Raw genomic sequence first — 19076 nt, 5'->3', positions numbered from 1 at the left:
TCTTATCTTTAATAAACTGCTAAGCCCAAATACACAGGGCAGACAAATACCAAAGAAAAAGCTACTGTTAAAAGAAGGTGATACTAGCTGATAGACTTGGACAATGAAAAAAGGTTAATTAACCATCTTATATTTGATGATTCCCAAAATGTGTTATCACATACTTCCCATCAAACCTATGAAATCCCATACTGTAACTCAGATGAAACTGCTCACTTTTTTAATTTTCTTACTATACTTCTCCTGATTGGTCAATACCCCCACACACACCAGCACCTGAGACACAGTATTAAAAGAAGAAAATGTTGCAGGTGTAGTTCCTACTGCAGGCTTTGAAGACAAAAGACATTTTCTGTGATAGCAGAAACTCAGAAGATGGTAACCATCATCCCAGCTTTGTCCAAGCAGCAGAAGGTCAAAGTCTTCCACCTTTCAGAAAGGAGGCTGACTTGTCTCACCCACCATACAATCCAGAAACAGGAGAAGCACAAGGCAGTTGAAGGCAAAAGGAAAGACCTATCTTGTTTCCCCAAGTTAGCAGATATATTCTTTCTTTCCTTTAGCAGTTTCTTCCAGTAATTAAGTAATTGTGCACTTGTGCCCTCCCACCCATCACTGGACTTGAGCTTTTAGCTATTAGTCTTTAGTACATTAAGAAACCTTCTGTTTCTGGTATAATATATCTGTGAAGACATTAATCTACATTTAGCAATACTAAAATATCTACTTTTTAATATCATTATTTAAAACTTAAGTATCACAACTGAAAAAAATTAACTGAAATTCTACAAAGAATGTCTTTGTCAAGAGAACTGTGTAACACTGGCACTAATTCTCAGGGCACAGCATTAAACAGCTGAAGGGTAGTAACTTCTGATGTCACCACACCTGATGTGCCTGATCACACTCTTGAGTTCAAGTCAGTTGTTCATCCAGTCTAAGTCAGTTGTCTGCAGTAACACTCACTCTTCTGCAGAAAACCCCTGAAACTTTCAGTCCTAATTTATGCAGCATTTCATTTCAGAAAGCTATAAGTAAGAACATGTATGGGAGAGATTTAGCTACTACACCAAAGTAATCTGACCTCTCATCAGCTTTTTGAATTCCAGCACTCATTCATATCTTGACCTTTTAAACTGTAATGTTCAATATGAAATAGCATCCACAATACATTTTTCTTCAGAAGAAGAAACAGAAACAGAACTTCAGGTTGGATCTGCCATATGCAGAATTATTAGATTACAATAGACATTTTAATCATCTTACCTCTCAAAAAGAAAACCCACAGATCATAATCTGATTTGACCCGTTAATTACTTGTAATTGATGGTATCTTTACTGAATGAAGACAGCTGGAACACTTTGTTCAAGGAAATAGGGAACATGATGAAAAATAACCTTCTGACAGCAAGAACATGCTCAGAACTGATTATTCTTCACCTGCCTATGAGGTCCTAGGGAATTAAGTTCTCAGAAACAGCAATTATAACAAAGGGACAGAAAACAGGAGGTATTTGATGTCTACTTTAAAAATACTACATCAGGTATCATGTAAAAAACCTTGGAACTAAAACTAGAAATGCGCTGTTTTTACAATCTTTTTAAATCAAAATTTTTATATGACCTACCGAGATCTGTAACTTACTACTACATTCGCTTATTAAAATCTCTAGACTCTTCTTTTTGGTTATTGACCTGTAAAATTATCAACTCTGAAAATAAGTGTTTAAACTTTTTCAGTCTTTGTTACAAAAAATAAACATGCTGACTTGGGTGGCAAAATTACTGTTCCCATATTCTAAGCCACTACAAGAAAGATTGATACATCTACTCCTTTCCAACACAGCAACTGGTGTTAAGCTCCAAGAGACACAGTGATGGACAACACTGACACAGGTAGCTGACAAGAGGAAATAAGGAGATGAAGAATCTAGCCTCTAAAATTCCATTAACAAAAATTTGATTTTGTATCTTTTCAGGACTTACCACAGTTTAAAGGCCATACTGACCAACTAAACAACTTTGCTACCTAATTCTTGAGACAGTTTAGTCAAAGAGTGCCAGTCATCATAATCACCCTCCCAAACTGACTTCCTACAACATGTAACTTTCACATTTATTGACAGCAGACATCCTCACATAAGAATCTTTACAAAATACACAAGTGGAGACATCCTGAACTCTGACTAGCAGCCTGCACAGCATACTGCTGTCAGAATATAGTTTTTTCCTTAAACAATGAGTTTCTCTCTATGTACAGTCTGACTTTTAAAAACATATGTTCAAAGAGCATGCAGCATTCTCAATGGAATTTTACTCAAATAGCCCAAAGTCTACATACAGCTCAAATATTTTAAAGATACGATAATCATTCTTTCTTAAAAAATTGTTTATTCTTCTTTAACTCCTACTGGAATCTTTTTCAACTCACTGGCTTGCAGCTAACAGTGTTATCCCCTCAAAATGTTTTTTGAGCTGTGATCTCAGACTGCAGACACAGGTTCTTTTTTTTTATGAACGTTTGTTTACAAAGAATGGAATAGTATTACTACACTGAAGGGTAGAATTAGTTTGGAATATCTTCCCACTGCCATTACCTGTGAGAATGTTGCAGGTTTATTGTGCAGAGAAAAACCCCAGACACTGAGTCCAGCCAGATTTTTATTAGCCCAGGCGTAAAACAAAGTAAAAAAGTGGCAAAGAGACGAGCCAATGTCTAAAAATAGAGAAGGTGCATGGACACTTTCATGTGGTGGAAGGCACCTGATTAGGTACCAAGCGAGTGCACAGCCCCAGCAGAGATCCAGTGAGCAAAGGAGCACTCCAGGTTAAGAGAGGGAGAGTTGGAGAACGTGGGAATCTGTACCACCCTGCAGAAATTCACTGAGGCCTTTTTATTCAGCAGCAGCATACTAAGTGGAGCTGCACTATGAGAAAAAGTTATTCCCTTATAAGATTTGTCTTATTGCAATAGCGGAAAACAGAAAAAAACCAAAACAACAATAACCAAAACAAACAAGCAACAACAAAAAAGGAAAAACACATGAAAACAACAACAAAACAACCAAACAGAAACCCCCCAAACTCTGAATTAGAAAACAGCTTACAATGAAATCAAGCTGCCAGCCCTGACAAGTTTCAGAACAGGAGAATGATATTTAGAAACTATCACACAGAAAGATAAACACAAAGCAGTTAATAATAGGATAAAAACACCAACCACTGTGACTACTTACTACAGGGAAGTAACTCAGAGGAGTGAGACTCGGAAAGCAGACAAAAGAGCAGAAACACAAGCAACACACACAACCATACCAACTGCACATGATTAAATGTAATCAAAGCTTCCAATTTAGAACAAGCAGCAGAGTGCTGCTGGGAGTTGCTAACAGCATTTCATCTCTTTATTCTGAAACACCATCATTACCGGAGATAACACTTTAAATGGTATCTTTAAAGAGCATAGGAGAATGCGGGAAGAAGGTCAGGAGAATGAAAGGCAGATGAAGAAAAAGTTAAACTTGAGAATAGAGAGAGGCATCAACTTTATCTATGGATATGCTTGCACAGAAATTACAAGGTTTAGTACTCAGATTAGCTGTGTCTGTTTAAAGAGCCTGCATGCTGATAAATCAGCCCTGGCTACTGGGCCCAGCTCCCTGCATGCTAAGACAGAGAATGAAGTAGAGTCTGTGGCCCATGCTGGCATCTATTCAGAGGCTGTTGAGAAGGGAGTTCTGGGTTTCTCCACTGGGATATGAAGTGTGCAAAAGTGATGCTGTACTGCAGTTACACAATGGAAAGTCTCTTCCACAGAGAGAACAGTGAAAAACATATTCTTTCCTGATGATTGCTTTCTCCCTGGTACTGCAAATAACCATGTCTTAAATTTAACATTCCACTCAATCAGTAAGACCAATAAGTGTGTTTAAATCAAACTGGGAGTTTTACCCCACTCTTCAAAAAAGTATTTCAACTACTTTGTAATATGTAATGGAATACTTCAAATGCTATTTAAAACACAGTTTTATAGTTCCATTTAGTACCCTCCGCATTGTGATCTGCAGTCAGCTCTACAACTCACGATGGGAGCAGACTGAAACACTCTGGACAACAGAAAATCCCAGATAACAGAAAGCACACTCAGAAGCATGTTGCAGATATTCCCAAACATCAAATCAACAACTAACTGATGTCACAGTATCTCTGTACAGCTGGTCCTCAGACTCTTGAGGTTTAGGAGAACCTGATCAGCTTTGCCTCATTACCTGAACATGTGCTCACCCTGCACTGGATTTGAACTATTAGAACAATAGTGGAGGCTCACACCCAATCACTATTTGTCCTTTCTTATCCCTGGCAATGCTCTTGACTCCATCATCGCCACCTCCTCACATTTCCAAGGACTGCCACGAACCAGGTACAGCATGGGAAGCACAGGCTAATGATACCTTGCCAGACACTCAGTGTTTGCACTGTGCAACCAGGCTGTGGGAGTCCAGCATTGAGTCTCCTGATCTGACTCTGTATGGGAGGAGGTGAGGCCCCACAAAGCTTATCAGCTAAACCTCCACGACACCGAGCCGCAATTCTTCTGTTTCAGGAGCTGCAACTCAGCTAATTATCTCTGTCATAAATAACCCACAGCCTAAATGATCTACCTAGAGGTCTGCTTGCATAGTGAATTGAGTTACACAAAACAAGCAAGGAGAAATAAAGCAGAATTACATGTGGCCTCTCAAAAAGTTGACAAAAATCCTTAGAAGAGAATGAGAAGCCATATACTAAGGAAGAAGAAAGTAGTTCAGTTTGAAACACCCTGAAAAAGTCATATGAAAGGACAGAGAGGTTCCGAGCTATGATAAGCATTACGTTAGCTAGGGATCTAAGCAGGCAAATACTATGGAGATCAGCAGTTTTGAGTTAGTAACGCTAGGAAAAGAATGTGAAGGAGCAAAGTAGGTGAAGAGCAATATTGCTTTCAATTCAAGATTGACAAATACAGAATTAAGTTCAAAATTGTTTAAAAAGTTAATCACATTGATTCTTCAGTGTAGCTTTCCCACTTTGACCATTATCACTAATATTTTAAATAAGTCAGAGGAACACTCAATTCTCAATTTTCAATGTAATAAGGAATCAACTGTTTCCTTTTTTACTTAGTAGACATTCTACTCAAAAAATGACTGAAAGTCATGTTGTTTGATTAGTAATCCCACACCAGTTTAATTTATTTACATCTACTGGATCTGCAAACTGAGACATGAAAGTTAAAGAGCATGACTAAAATATCTGCTACAAGAGAAGCTGCAGCATCCCATTTCAAACACTGTTAGATTAACAGTAGATTAACAGAGAAAAACTACAAAAACATCCAAACAGACAAAAAACAAAGGACACCAACACATAGCACTCTTTGCTCCTTCTGTTTAGAGAAAATGTTCTGCAGGGAATGTATAACTTGTCTTCTATTTTGGATGCAGAGCAGAATGATAATTATAAAAGTATTTCAACTACAAAACTTCTCCACCATTATTTGGAAAAAACATGCAAGTTTCCCAGTCAAACCAAATACTCACCTTGAGCTCACTGAACTCTGATATTGCTCCTTACAGCTGCCAGTCAACAGACTGTCAGACTGCTATCACTCCTAAATGTTTCTGGAAACTGAGGAAATGAGCTAATTTTAGTTTCTTCTTTTCCTACATGACAACTCCTTGTCATCATTCATATTTTCTATTTTCCTCCCTTTGTACATGCTACTGATGAAAAACTCCTCAAAATTTGAAATTCAGTTCTGCAATCCCATTTCAAAGTCCTCAAAGATACAGTATTTACCTTCCCTTTTTCATCTCAGCAAAGTAGGCAAGAGGTCACTGTGTGACTCCCTTGTCTCTGTCTTTTCTGAACCATCATGAAGACGCAGATACCTTGAGAAAAACATAAACATTTGAACTGTGAGATCCTCCAGAAGTCATCCTACAACACCCTCCTTGACAAAGGATGGCAGATTAAGATCACTTTGGCTTGGAGAGATTTTAGTAAAACTCATTTTACACCTTGGTCACGTGAGTACAAAAGTATTTTCAAAGTCTATTTGATTGATCTTGCACACAAGCCATGAATTTCTACCTTATTCAGGTAAGAAATTCTGAAATAGCAACCAATAATACAGGTCATACCACGCACCAGAGGAACCATAACTCAGAAAACACACATGCATTGCAAAACACTAAAGGCATTTAGCCTGCCCAACAATGTGAATCTGCATTTCTGTGTTTAAACTAGCTCAAAGTTGCAAGAGGCCATGCTGAAATTCCAAATGGAGGTACAGTGTGTTCCTTGGAGCATACACAAAGCTTCTGCCTGTGATTGTAAATGGCATTAAGGACACAAAGCTTGCATATCCTTAGCATTTCTGACAAAACGTTTTCCATTGCCCCATTCACATCTGCAAAACTGAAACTTCAAAAACTATTTGAGAGGATGCAGCCTGCTCCAAAGAGTAAACAAGGGAGGAGGGATTAGACTGATGTCTATCCAAGCTCACTACTCAGGCTCTACACCCACTATGCACTGCAGAGCACTTGAAAATAGAACTGGCAAGAGCTAACTTCTAACTTTCACCATGGCGAAGTCAGACAACCTCCTCCTTCAGTACCCAGCAATTCTGACAGCAAGGAGGAATCCAATCACGGAACCAGGATGCTGAGAGAGACAGAACATCTACTAAATTTATTTTTAAAAATCAAGACACTGTTCCATTGGAAGGGACCTTAGGAGAACACTTAAATGCTTCATCTTGAAAGAGACTTTCATCATCCTTTTGATGGGCATACAAGTTGTTTCCAATTAGATTATTTCACAGCCTTACAAAGATTCTCATTCATGACACTGAATGTAATACACAGTAAAAATTCAGGGTTAAAATATGGGTTATAACTATACATGAACTCAGCTACAATGTTATAACACCTCAAACAATGAATCTTCTAAGGACTTGGAAGCTCTTGACAAGGAAGCTACATAGCAAGTTATCCAGTGTTCAATGGTCTGTTTACAATAACTGATTTTCCTTTTTGTTTTCAACTTGGATCTGAATCAGAACACCCATTAAGATTAGTACCATCCCAGAGAATGCCAGTTGTGGGGGGGTTTTTTGTTTGGTGTGGTTTGTTTTTTTTTTTTTTGGCGGAGGGGAGAGGTTGTTGATTGGTTGGTTTGATTTTCTCCAATGTGTACTCTCCAATGAGTTTCGTCACGCTGTTAGACAACCATTTCTGCACCTTTCTTTTGCCTTTCATTGTCCTGGTCCCCAAGTATCCTTTCCCGATATTCTACCCTGTCAGCAGCAAATCCATTAACGAGACACCTTTTGTGTTTCCTTCTGTGTCACTGTCTTCTCAGATACTGAAGCAGCATTTCTCAAGGGCACTCCAATCAAAAAGGCAGGTACAAGGATTAGATTTACACCAGAAGAATAAGAACTACTCAAAAGTTCCTTCTTTTTAAATGTAATAGGCACTGTGGAAAGTACCAGATTGCCTTCCAGACAGTTTGTTTCAGGACAGCATATCTGCTATGTAAGAAGCTCCGAAACAGCAAAACCTGAGTGGTGGGATGATGTTTCATGATACACTTCTAGCAAAACTTTCAGAACCATATATTTATCTCAATACAGTACAAAAGCCAAGTGTAGGAGCTCTGTAAATGCATTATGCTTTTACCCCCTTACATAACTTTGAAGTTCTCTTAAAAAAACATACTCAAACTCAACTCCTTGTTGCTAAGCTTCCAGAGGATACATAAATCATGTATTAAGATCTTCAGCTACATAGAGTGAATATATGAACATTTCTTTAATTTACCAAATGGCCAATTTCTATCTCAGTCTGGTTTCATTAGATGAAATTCTCTGAAAACATATTTGAAATCTAAAAGAAATTTTGAAATATCTCAAAATAGAGAATGACAACAGGGTATGACAGGAAGGAAAAAATATCAAAACCCATCAAAATACTAAGACTTGCAACATTCAGGGAGGTGGCACTACTGAGCCAAAACAAGTCTGGAGCACTGCAGACTCACATCACATCGCAAATCTAAAAAACTCACATTGATAGATGCTGACAGAGAAACTTTCCAGAGCAGACCAGGATGTTGCTCATTCACAGCCATAAAGCAGCTTTGCCAGTAGAAAACTTCCACCAGCTCTGTGCCTCCACTGGAATGCTCTGTTGACTTATCTTTAGCAAAAGCTCATCAACTGTAAAACAAGCCTTGGCTTTTGAATCACAAAGTAAAACTGAATGTAAAGTAAATATTCAACAAAAATAAGGACTTTGAAGTTTTAAAAATTACATTGAAGCCAGTGCCAGTAATGGTACAAATCAATTTGTTTTGCAGATAAATTTCCCCTTCCACCTCACACGATCCCTCTTCCTCCAACTCTGAAGAATCAAGTTTGTGAAAGGCCATCTAGCTACACTAGACATGATTTTAATCACGAAGACAGATAGAAAGTAGAAACCACATGCGAAGAAGTATCAAATACTACAGTTTTTATCTAAGGTCTGCTGTTCCTTGTCATCATACAAGAAATATTAAGCAAAACAGACAGCTCCATATACTTGCATTTAACACTAGTAAAATTATTGCAGTATCTCAAGTGACAGATTCAGAATTTTGAAGCCTTAAACTAAAAGAAAATTTAATCTTGCCTAGAGGCTGTTGTACACTATTTACTTGGGATTGACATTTATGCTTAAAAAGAGACTGGAAAAAAACTAAGAAAATGTAAGCTCAACAAACAAGATATCATGTGTATTTTTTCATTGTGTTTGTAAGTCTAAAGTATTCTCTAATATAAAAAAAATTCAGAAAAAATATTCAAGTGTTGACATTTTCAGAAATGTGTTTTTAAAACAAAGCATCAAGTTACTTTATACAAAGTTTACAGTTCACAATGCACCCTGGCACTTTTTTAAACATATGGAACAGTATCTTCATAAACACGTGCAGAGATAAGCATGCCATTCCAGCCACAGCAGCTGCTTTGATTCATGTTTATGAAATGCTTAAAATTCTTGGAGTATACATACACTGCAAAAAGAAGAGGCAGTGACACCACGAATCCCAGTCAGTCACTACTAGCCTGCTATCTGTGCTGTTACTAAATGTGAAGAGGCAGCAGCACAGGCTTGGTCAGGGCTAGCATCTAACAAGTAGGTCATAAGCACTTAACCTGTTGCTAGTGCACTGTGAGCCTCTTTGCACCCATATCCAGCACCATCATGACCACTCATTACCACAAGCACCCAGCAATGCTTCAGACACACCTTTCTGCTGCTGTGCTGACTGATGTACCCCAGAATAAGTCCTGTAACACTACTAAATACCAAAATATATTCATGGTTATCTGTCAAAACAGTAGTTGTGGTGTAAATTTCTGCCCTGAGTTATAACACTTCTTAAATAGCAAATAAGCCACTACAGGACAATAAGACACTAAGGACTTCATGAGGGTCTGTTAAAGTACGGATTTCCCTATAGTGATCTATGTAAAATGAGACAGAACATTCAGATTAACTCCTAGTGAAAAAGTTACACCTTACAAGCCACTAATTTCACATTATCCAAAAATGATGTAGGAATATTTGGTAAGCATGTACACGCTTGAGGATGTCTCTATTTAGGATGTAACAAAATGTCAAATGAAGGGTGCGGCTGATGACTAAAGAATATATTAGTTCAGGATATGGTTAGGAATTTGTAGATGTTTTGATGGTTGAGGGTTGGGTTTTTTAATTATTACTTTTAGATTAAAAGGTAACTATCAAAAATAAAAGCCAGAACTGCAGAGGATAACACTAACCAAGCACAAGAAGGCATTGATTCACTTTTCACCCCAAACGTGAAATTACACAAAAGGACACCCTCCCCTGGCATAGAAAACAGTTTATTTAACTCCTACTTTTCATCAACATGGATATCTTGAGCTCAAGTCATTGATTTTCAGTTCCTGTCAGCAATGCATTTGTCTGATCGACCTTCGTACTCTAAATTGTTAACTTACCTCCATCACCCTGCCGTGAACACTCATCTCATGCTTCACACAGAAGGACCATAAAGGCACACACAATCAACCCATGCTCCATCAAACCTCAAACTCTGATGACCAATTTCATATGAACATATGAAAGTCAGACACTAACTAGAAAAACTTATATCCCTTTTATGGTCTCTTGTAAAAAGACACAGTAACATTATTTCCGGGTGATGGGGCAACTGTTTTAGTTAATTAGCTGCTTTGGGTCACAAGTTAACTCGATACTTGAGTCCTGTGGTGCACATCATTGCAACGCAGGGACCATGTCTTTGTAGGCTGCACTCACTGTCTCCAGCCAACATTTTCACACTTCCTTAAAGAGCCTTCTCCACGCTGCCATCAGTACCAGACATCCTCACAAAATACAAGGAATCAAGCAATCAGAGAAGTTACTCAGTTAAGCAACAGCATCTGTGCAGCCCTGCTGCAGCAGTAGGCATTTTGCTACAGCAGGCAGTAATTGTTTCCATTAATAGATTCAAACCATGCCCAGGAGAGGCCAAATAAGAAAAGGCACTGCACAACTTTCCCACCAAGGACAGTCTACCCATGCAAGAGACACTGGCACCACAGCCAGAGGCAGCTACCACTGGTGCTGCTCAGTCTGCACCCAGCTATAGGGGAATGCTCAAATCTGATAATGTCTCAAACACAATAGCAACAAGCGCGTTCGCCAATTTAAAGATTTAGCTCTAATCTTATTACTAGAAGTACCACCATGTTGAATCCCTGAGCAGCAGATGCCTGCTTGCACATGCTGCACTGAAGGCCCGACCAGACCAAAAAGGGATTTGCTTTGCCCCCGAAACTTTGTGCCAAGATTCACACCCCAGCTCTGCGCCGTACTCAGACCTGCATGGAAGGGCACCTGGTGTGTGCTGCTCCTCTCCGAGCTCAAGTTCTGCAGAACAGGGACTTCCTAAGCACTTCCTGAAGTATTTTGAATCTAATCCACACCTCGATCACATGTTTATAGGCATCATTTAACTGTAAATTTGTTAACCATTAAATTACAGCGAATCTAAGTCCGGAATCTTACCATACGCACATTTAATAAACATACTAGATGCACAACAGAGCAAAGAATCTTGTTTTCAAAACAAGAAAGCTGTATCTAAAGAGGAAAGGATGTGAAAATAAAATTTTGCCTTTAGTGCTACCATCCCCCCAAAAAAGGATAAAAATCCCTCCACATTTTAAGAGAGCTGTAATTTTTTTAAATTCATAATTCATTTCAATAGACAACATATTCAATGTGTATTGACTAGTAATCCAGACCTCAAAAACACCTCTGGTTGCAGAAAGACACAAGTGCATGCATACCTGCCCCTTCTAAACACAGAAGCTAAACATGTCTAAAGGCCTAATCTTTTTACTCATATTTTCATATCCCACAATGAAGGCACTCCTAAAACTGTAAAACAGAGAAACTGGACAAGTTTGAAGCTGAACCTCGTTCCACTGTGTTCTACACAGAAATATTTGAACATAACACTCAGTAGTCCAAAAGCAGAGAATGGCTACAAAGCAACGATTGCCTAAACATGGTCATACCAAGCACAGTTTTCCTTCTCCCCAATCACTTTATCTATTTTTGTTCTGAAATTTTGCCAGCTAAAAACGGCTGCTTACCCACAATCCCAACAGCCTCAAAAGGTAGTTTCCTCCAGCCATGACATTTACGGACCAAAGCACAAGGTCCTAACAGCTGTCTGGACTTCATAAACATGGTAAAATAATGGATGTTGCATTTACTCACAGTTCAGGCCACCTTAGGAAGAACCAAGAGCCATGCCACACAGTATTTTGGATTACAAGTTTCTGTCTCATTTTGTTTCAAATTACACGGAATTTCAGAACAGCCATTTCAAGGAACTGCATCTACTATCCCATCTGAGGCATGAATGGATTAAAGCAGTGCAAAAATAGCTCCCAAAATGACATTTTCCAACCATGCATTTCGTAATTCAAATACATTTCTTCCGCAAAGGTTCAAAGCTAACAGTTCACATCCTGAACATCGATGTCTAACAGGAAAGTTAGAGAGGTCAAAGTCAGATTACTTTTACAATTTCCTGCAAAGATAAAAGTCATTGCCTTCTATTATTTTATGATCCACCTCACACAGGTGATAATTTGAGGTATACACTTCAAATACATGATTTTGTCGATCATTCCTTCAGATATGGAGAAAATTATCAGCTGTCCTGTTTCAGCTTCTAGAAGTTTCAGTTTGAAAAAGTTACCATTAACAGAAACACATAACCTCGCCCTCCAACAGCGCTCTTCTCTCATCCTTGATGCTACTCAAAGCAACGTATCAAAAATGACAAAATACCACAGGAAGGACTACGTACTAAAGACCATCCAAAGTCATGTTTTCTCCAAAGCAGGGGGAGCAACAGCTGTTTTCTGGAAACAAGAGTTCTAGGACAAGCTGCCTAGGGATGAAATCTGTGCTTCAGATATTAATCTTTGAAAGTGTTATGACCTACAAAAACTAGATAGACACACACAGACACATGTGTTCCTAGCTATTTATTTTATTAAAGAGCTTACACACACACACACACACACACACACACACACACACACACACACACACACAAAAAGCCCCCATATATTCTGTAATCTTTAGTAATTTAGAACTATAGGAAGAGTTTTACTTAATGAGGATTGGGCCTTGGTGCTACTTGTCTTATCAAGATGAGGATGGAAGAGGACAGAACAAGCAAGTCACAACATGTTAGGGTTTTTTTAAAGAGTTAAGACAGCCAAGAAAGATACTTTCAGAGAAAAGTGGAGATTTGAAGTTCAGCTCTACAATCTGAGGACTTCTTTCTTGTTTTCTGCACTGAATTTTTCAATAAGGCAAAATATGCACCAGGCTACTGAGCTCTAATGGAATAAATTGCCCAGTAGATGAATTTGTGTTTCAGTTAAAACTACAGATGAAATAGCACTTCAGTTCTACTGTCTCCATAGTTCCTTGTTTATTTCTGTCAAGACAAATATTTTGCTTACTAAAGGAAAAATCATGTCACGAAGAACTGTTGTCAGGGAACTAAAATAAAACTTTTCAGATCCTATGCATTAAAAAGCATAGCTGAAAGGAAAGAAAGAAGGAAAGCAAAGGAGGAAAACATATTTTAACAATCAAAAACAGAGGAGGAACCCAGCAAGGCCTCATTTGTCCTACTAAAAAAAATACCATCCTTAATGTAAAGTGAGATCTTTCATAGACATAGAGATGTGAAATTTCCATCGTAAAAAGTTACTGAAATATTTTGCAAGATTGACTGTGACTCCATACTCGAATTATCTCATAGTTACATTTTAACACTGCACCTTATTGCCAAGTATACAGTTGGCTTAGAAACATAATACCCATTTCTAAAAGACTATAAGTAAGAACAGGTTTTTTTTTTGGGAAGAGTGTACTTTGAGAAAGGAAACTCAGATTCCCAGGCGAAGACAGGAAAAAAAAAAACAGAGGGTTCCCAGGAATTTTTTGGGGGGAAGAAATGGAAGTCTTATATTAGTTTTGGGGAGGAAACGGCTTAGAGATGGGAGAGGGAACTAAAGCAACACACAAGCACACTTCAGCAGGTATAAAGGAAACTACTGCTACCAATAACAGTAAAACAAGGGTTAAAGGTATGAAGTTCAACTACGAACTTCCAAAACCTTTGCCAGCACCGGAGATTATACCTGATAGCAGCTAATGAAAACCGTTCCTTTCTGAACTCTGCCTCCTATAACTTCAGCTGATAAAGATTTTCCTGTGTCTTTCAGACACAGACTGTTCAGTTTTACTATGTTCTGGTTTTCCTCCTCCGTTAGTTTAGAACGCTGGAAGTCATGTGCCTGTGGGCAACAGCAGGCCTGCTGCTTATAAAAAGACAGAACACTTGTATCTAATAACAATTGCTATTTTGTAGCAGTGGTTGTTACGGTGTGGATGCTGTGTGGTCTAGCAGTAAGAAGATGCAGTCAGAACCCTGTTCTAATTTATGGTTACAACTTTACCCCTAATACAATAATGAAAGTTGGACAAATGACAGCACTGTCTGGGATTTTAGGCTTTTTACACCACTTGTAAAACTAGCATTACTTGCCAATCTAAAATCCTTTAGAACTATTCTTCATAATGCCTAGAGACTAATTATTATCATGCAACTGAACTTAAATTTAATTCAAGAATTCCTTACAGCATCAGCAAAGCTAGTAAAATCTGATTCTCCTAACTTTGGATGTTCTTCCAAGAGCAAATTTTATAATCTTATTATTATTAAAGAGTTACTTAATCTTACTTTAGAAAATTCTGTCATTACCTTTTAAATTTTAACTGAGAGAACAAAGCAAATAAAGAGCACGGTCCTGAATTCTACTCTCCACACCCTACAGTCTCTTGGCTTCAGCTGAATTAAAAAAAGCAGCCCTGGAAACCAAATTTGCTTTAGAAGGCTACTTATTCTTATTCCAAAGTGCAACACAAACTTGTACTTCCATTCATGTAGAAAAGGGAAATTTCCATATAAAAAGATAAAACCTAAAAAGGGAAAGGTAAGATTAAACAGAATATTAAAACAATACATAGAGTAAGGAAAGACCAATTAATCACCCTAACAAATTAAATCATATTTGCAATGACATGGTTGCTCTGAAAGAAAAATCCAGTTAAGCTATATAAAAACAAGCTACACAAAGAAAACCAAAAATCCATTTGACATCCCTAACCCTGCCAAGGCATCAATCCAAGTGCAAGCAGCAGCTACTCAGCAATTCAGAGCCAGTTTATACAGACATTTTATGGTGGGTACACATAGAAGAACAGAATTCATCTCTCTTCATGAGAAATTAAACTATTTATCTTGAGTAAAAAAAATAGAAATCAGCAGTTTCAGACTGAAGAAAGCGTAAGGATTTTCACAAGGCACTAAAAAGTCCATTAGGCATCTCAACAGGTTACGTACAACATCTGCCATTTAAGCAGGCACCCAAACTATATGTTTGCATTAGTGAGAGTTACTTCCAATCAGTGTTTCTGACTGTTACTTCCAATAAATCTGGCAGTTGTCTCAAACACAAGTTAACAGCCAGCCAAATTCTAGCCTCATACTGTGCTGCAAGCAGGACACCTATTACTTGCCAACACAGCTGCCGTCAGTGGGGTTGCACATAAGCATCACTGCTCATCCAGAAGGATACTGACGTAGAAACAGAAGCCAGTTCCAACCAAGAGAATCTACATACATTATAGATAGTAAAGCCTGACAAACACAAGACACAGAAGCTCTCAAAAGACAGAGTCACTGAATAGTCTTACTGCAGGTCGATGTGCATAACAAGCAAAATTGACAAATTCAAGGCTCTTCATTAAACCACCTGGCTCTTAGTCTCTCAAGCCTATTGAAACAGTGATTTTTAAATCTTAATTCTGTTCTTGCTTTGTACACTCTGTGTGTATTTCGTGTTTCATACCTGTCAAATCCACTCACTTTGAAGAGTTAATGTCATTCTTATTATAGTAGTGTTTATTCAACTCCTGTTGATTGAAAAAAACCTCCATACTTTCTAAAACAGAATCGTTTTTAATAAAAAAACCAAGATTTCCATTTCACAGATGGGATGCTAAGACCCACAGAGACAGCATGACTTATAGATGATTACACAAAGATCTTTGAGAGGGGTAGGAAACAAGCACAGAACTTTCAAGACCCAGGCCAGCACTTTAACCACAATGATGTTCCTGTAGACAATGCAAGCTGGATTTAAAACAAACTGGTGTGATTACAGCCATATTCTAGGACATGGTTTAATGTGAGAAGCACCTTCCCACCTTGAACATGTAAGAATAGAGGTCTCAACCTCTTCTGCTGGAAAGCTATAAAAGCTTCCTGCTTTTATAAAACACTGCCTTTGAAAAAAAGAATATTCTCACACTACCGTTTCTTCATAACTACCATGAACTGAATCAAAAATATTCTTAAAAAAACTTAAGTGGTAGGAACGTGCTAGATTTAAAATCTCTATATGATTTCACACTCCTTGGCATTAAATACATTTAACCAACCAACTTAAGTTGAGCAGTCAACAGGTAACCGAACAGATAAGAATACAATGTAACTGAACACACAAGCATACAACGTAACTATTCCCCTCGCACCTCCCTGTCTTTCCCCACACTCCCTCAAAGGAAAGAAATCTTTTCCTGTTCTGATCTATTTTTACAGTCTAGTGCATTGGTATTTTGGATTATTTCCAAGGGTATTCTTCACTGGGGCATCACAGCTAAATGCCAGATTTCAAAATTATTTTAGCATATTCTCATAGGCTACTTCACAGAACAACACTGAATTAATAAAGGATCTAGCAATTACAGCCTTTTTAAATGCAAATACATTAAAACCTAGTAAACAAACCTATTAAAAAAAAAGTCCATCACTAGCATAAAAATCAGATTCTGCTTCTTGCTCCCCCAAAGGTTACATCAAGTTGGTGGTAGCCTGCACTCAAGGAAAATTTCTGAAAACAGCACACACAGTCTAAGTCCTTACCTACTCAACAGTTTATTTTTTGAGCAATCAATCAAGAATCAACTTCTAAACCTGGGAGGCCAACAGGGATCTTCTGTCTCCACATTGGGTACGTCCGACCCCGCCAGGAAGCCAGGTAAAGAACAGATCCCTCCTTCACAGGGATGCAAGCCCAAGGCAGCGACCCTGGCCAGCGCTCGCCCCTCGCCCGCTCCTCCCCACCCACCGCAAACCGAAGCACGAGCGAAGACCCCCGGGACCCCGCCGCTGCCCTGACAAAGCCGGGCGAGGCGTCTGCGAGGGCGAGGCGGAGGAGCTGGGGCTTGGTTTTCACTCGGGGCACGGCGACTCGGGCTTTTACCTTTCTCCCTGCTTGGTGTTGGAAGGCGGAGGGTGAAGCACAGTCTGGTTCCCTTCCATCTCCACGATGCACTTGGTATTCAGGTCCAGCTCTGCAAGGCGACACGGGGAGGGGGGCTGTACCCAGGGCGAGCGTACCCCGCTTCTCCCGGCACGCGGGGCAGCTGGCCCCCCGCCGCGGTCCCCCTCGGAGCGAGCGGAACGGCGGGGGCTCAGTCCCTCCGCCAGCCTGGGGGAGAACGCAGCGGGGACGGCCCCTCCCCGCACCCCGCGTGCGCCCCAAGACTCCGCTTTACCCTCTCATTGTTATGGGCGACCCTGACGAACTTTCACCGTTGGTGATTCCGACATCTTCCCCGCGTCCCGGGAGCGGCGGCGCGCCGGCCCCGCTCAGCGCCGGCGGCAGGGCAGCCGACACGGCGGAGCGCCCACCGTCCATCGCCGCGGCGGGGCAAGAGGGCGGAGGGCCGGGGCAGGCGGGGAAGGCGATGAGAGGGAGGGAGCAGGTAGAAGAGGAGGAGCGAGGAGGAGGAGCAGGAGGAGGAGGAGGAGGGAGCCGGCGCCGAGGGAGGGGCGGTGGTCGGCGCGAGCCCCAGCCGCCTCCTTGCTGCAGCCGCGGCCGCACCGGCGCTGGCGCTGGCTGCCCACGGGTCGTTCGACAGAGCTGCTGCTGCTGCCGGCCGCCTCCCTGCCAATCCCCACCGCCATCTTCCGCCGCCTCCTCCTCCCGCCGCGCCGCCGGGAGTGCGGGCGCCCAGGCAGGCGGCGAGAGGGCGGGGAAAGGCGGTGGCGGCGGCGCCGGAAAGCGACGGGAACAGCCGAGCGCCTTCGGCGCGGGGGGACGTTGGGGAGGACTTCCCCCCCCCTCCATCTCGGCGACAGGCGCTGCCTTGCCCAGTGAGCACGGCGCGGCGGGATTGCGCTCTTTGCGCGAGAGAGGTTGGCACGCTGGCGGGAGTGGGGATGCTGCTGTCAGGACTGTGCCCTCACCCCCTGCCCGAGAGCCACCGTCGCTCCTAGCGCAGGTGTGTGCTGTTACCACAAAGCCACCGGCTTGTCCGACTGGACACCGAGTTTCCTTGTGGCAAGGAAAGGCCCTAGAGGAAAAGCCACAAAGTGCCCCAAAACAAAATGTTGTGATGCCAGGGGATGTTTTTTGACAAAAAGTGCACAACGTTAGTAAGCAATGACCTGCCTGGCACGGTCCTGGCACCAGCACGGGTGACTTCGGCAAAATGTGTGCATTGCATGTTATGGAGTCCTGGAAGCAGCGCAGCACCTCGAGGTGATGGAGCAAGGAGCCCTGCCTGGGCCTCAACCTGCCTGACACTTCCTCGGCTGTGAAGGGCTGCCTGTGAAGTGCTGGGACTACTTGTGCCATCTTGCTTTTCCACACAGCGATGGCCTGCCCAAACGCCATAGGATGGAGTTGTGTCCATCTACTTGTGGTGAGTTCAGCGTTGGGATAAAGTATTACAAACAGCGGTGCTTTACTCAGCAACCGCAAGCTCCAAGGATGGCTGACCTTCCAGTGAGCAAGCCAAGAAAGATTTTTAGTTAAAACTGCAATAGTCTTAAGATCTTGGGATAGCCTTCTTTTCAAAGTGTCCTGTTAAAACTTTGTTTTCTCCCCAGAAGTGTTTTCTTAGCTTCAGTAAAATATCTTCCAAAGAATCAAGCCTTATCATTGATGCAGGCTTGATGGCAGGAATTCCAGTGCAAAAGAGCAATGTCTGTAATGTTTTCTTTAAGGAAAAGACAGGCTCAACCCCAAAAGGGATTATTCTGTCTACTCTGGGGCTAAACCAGTGTAGAGAGAATGGATTAAACAATAAATGATGAATAGATAGCTGCACTGAGAAAAAGCAGATGTCTAAAACAGAGGTGAAAGCAACAGATGGAGCTTAGAAGATCGTCCCCCTCCTGGCTGCCAGCACACCAACAAGAACACTCCTGCAAAGGGACTGAGAGGACTGTTTCTGGAGAAGGCCTGGCTGTCCCAAATGGCTACAACTTGCAGGAATGCTGAAAGGAAATGATACACAGTTAGCATGGCAAAAGAGAAAGGT

The 19076-nt window shown here is 40.8% G+C and overlaps 1 protein-coding gene across 1 annotated transcript in view; it reads right to left on the bottom strand.

Moving 5' to 3' along the window:
• KIF13A (kinesin family member 13A) overlaps nt 1–17094 on the bottom strand; it is a 107632-nt gene extending 90538 nt beyond the window's left edge. Inside the window, exon 1 of the mRNA XM_018077650.3 lies at nt 17009–17094. Coding sequence (XP_017933139.3) covers nt 17009–17067 — 59 coding nt within the window. The 5' untranslated portion in view covers nt 17068–17094. The remainder of the gene's footprint in view (nt 1–17008) is intronic.
• Nucleotides 17095–19076: the final 1982 nt, after the last annotated feature.

Source organism: Manacus vitellinus, unplaced genomic scaffold (genome assembly GCF_001715985.3).
Source record: "Manacus vitellinus isolate BGI_N305 unplaced genomic scaffold, ASM171598v3 scaffold_39_pilon, whole genome shotgun sequence".
NCBI lineage: Eukaryota > Metazoa > Chordata > Aves > Passeriformes > Pipridae > Manacus > Manacus vitellinus.
Note: the sequence above shows the minus strand (reverse complement) of the source record. Positions and strands in the feature narration are given on the sequence as shown.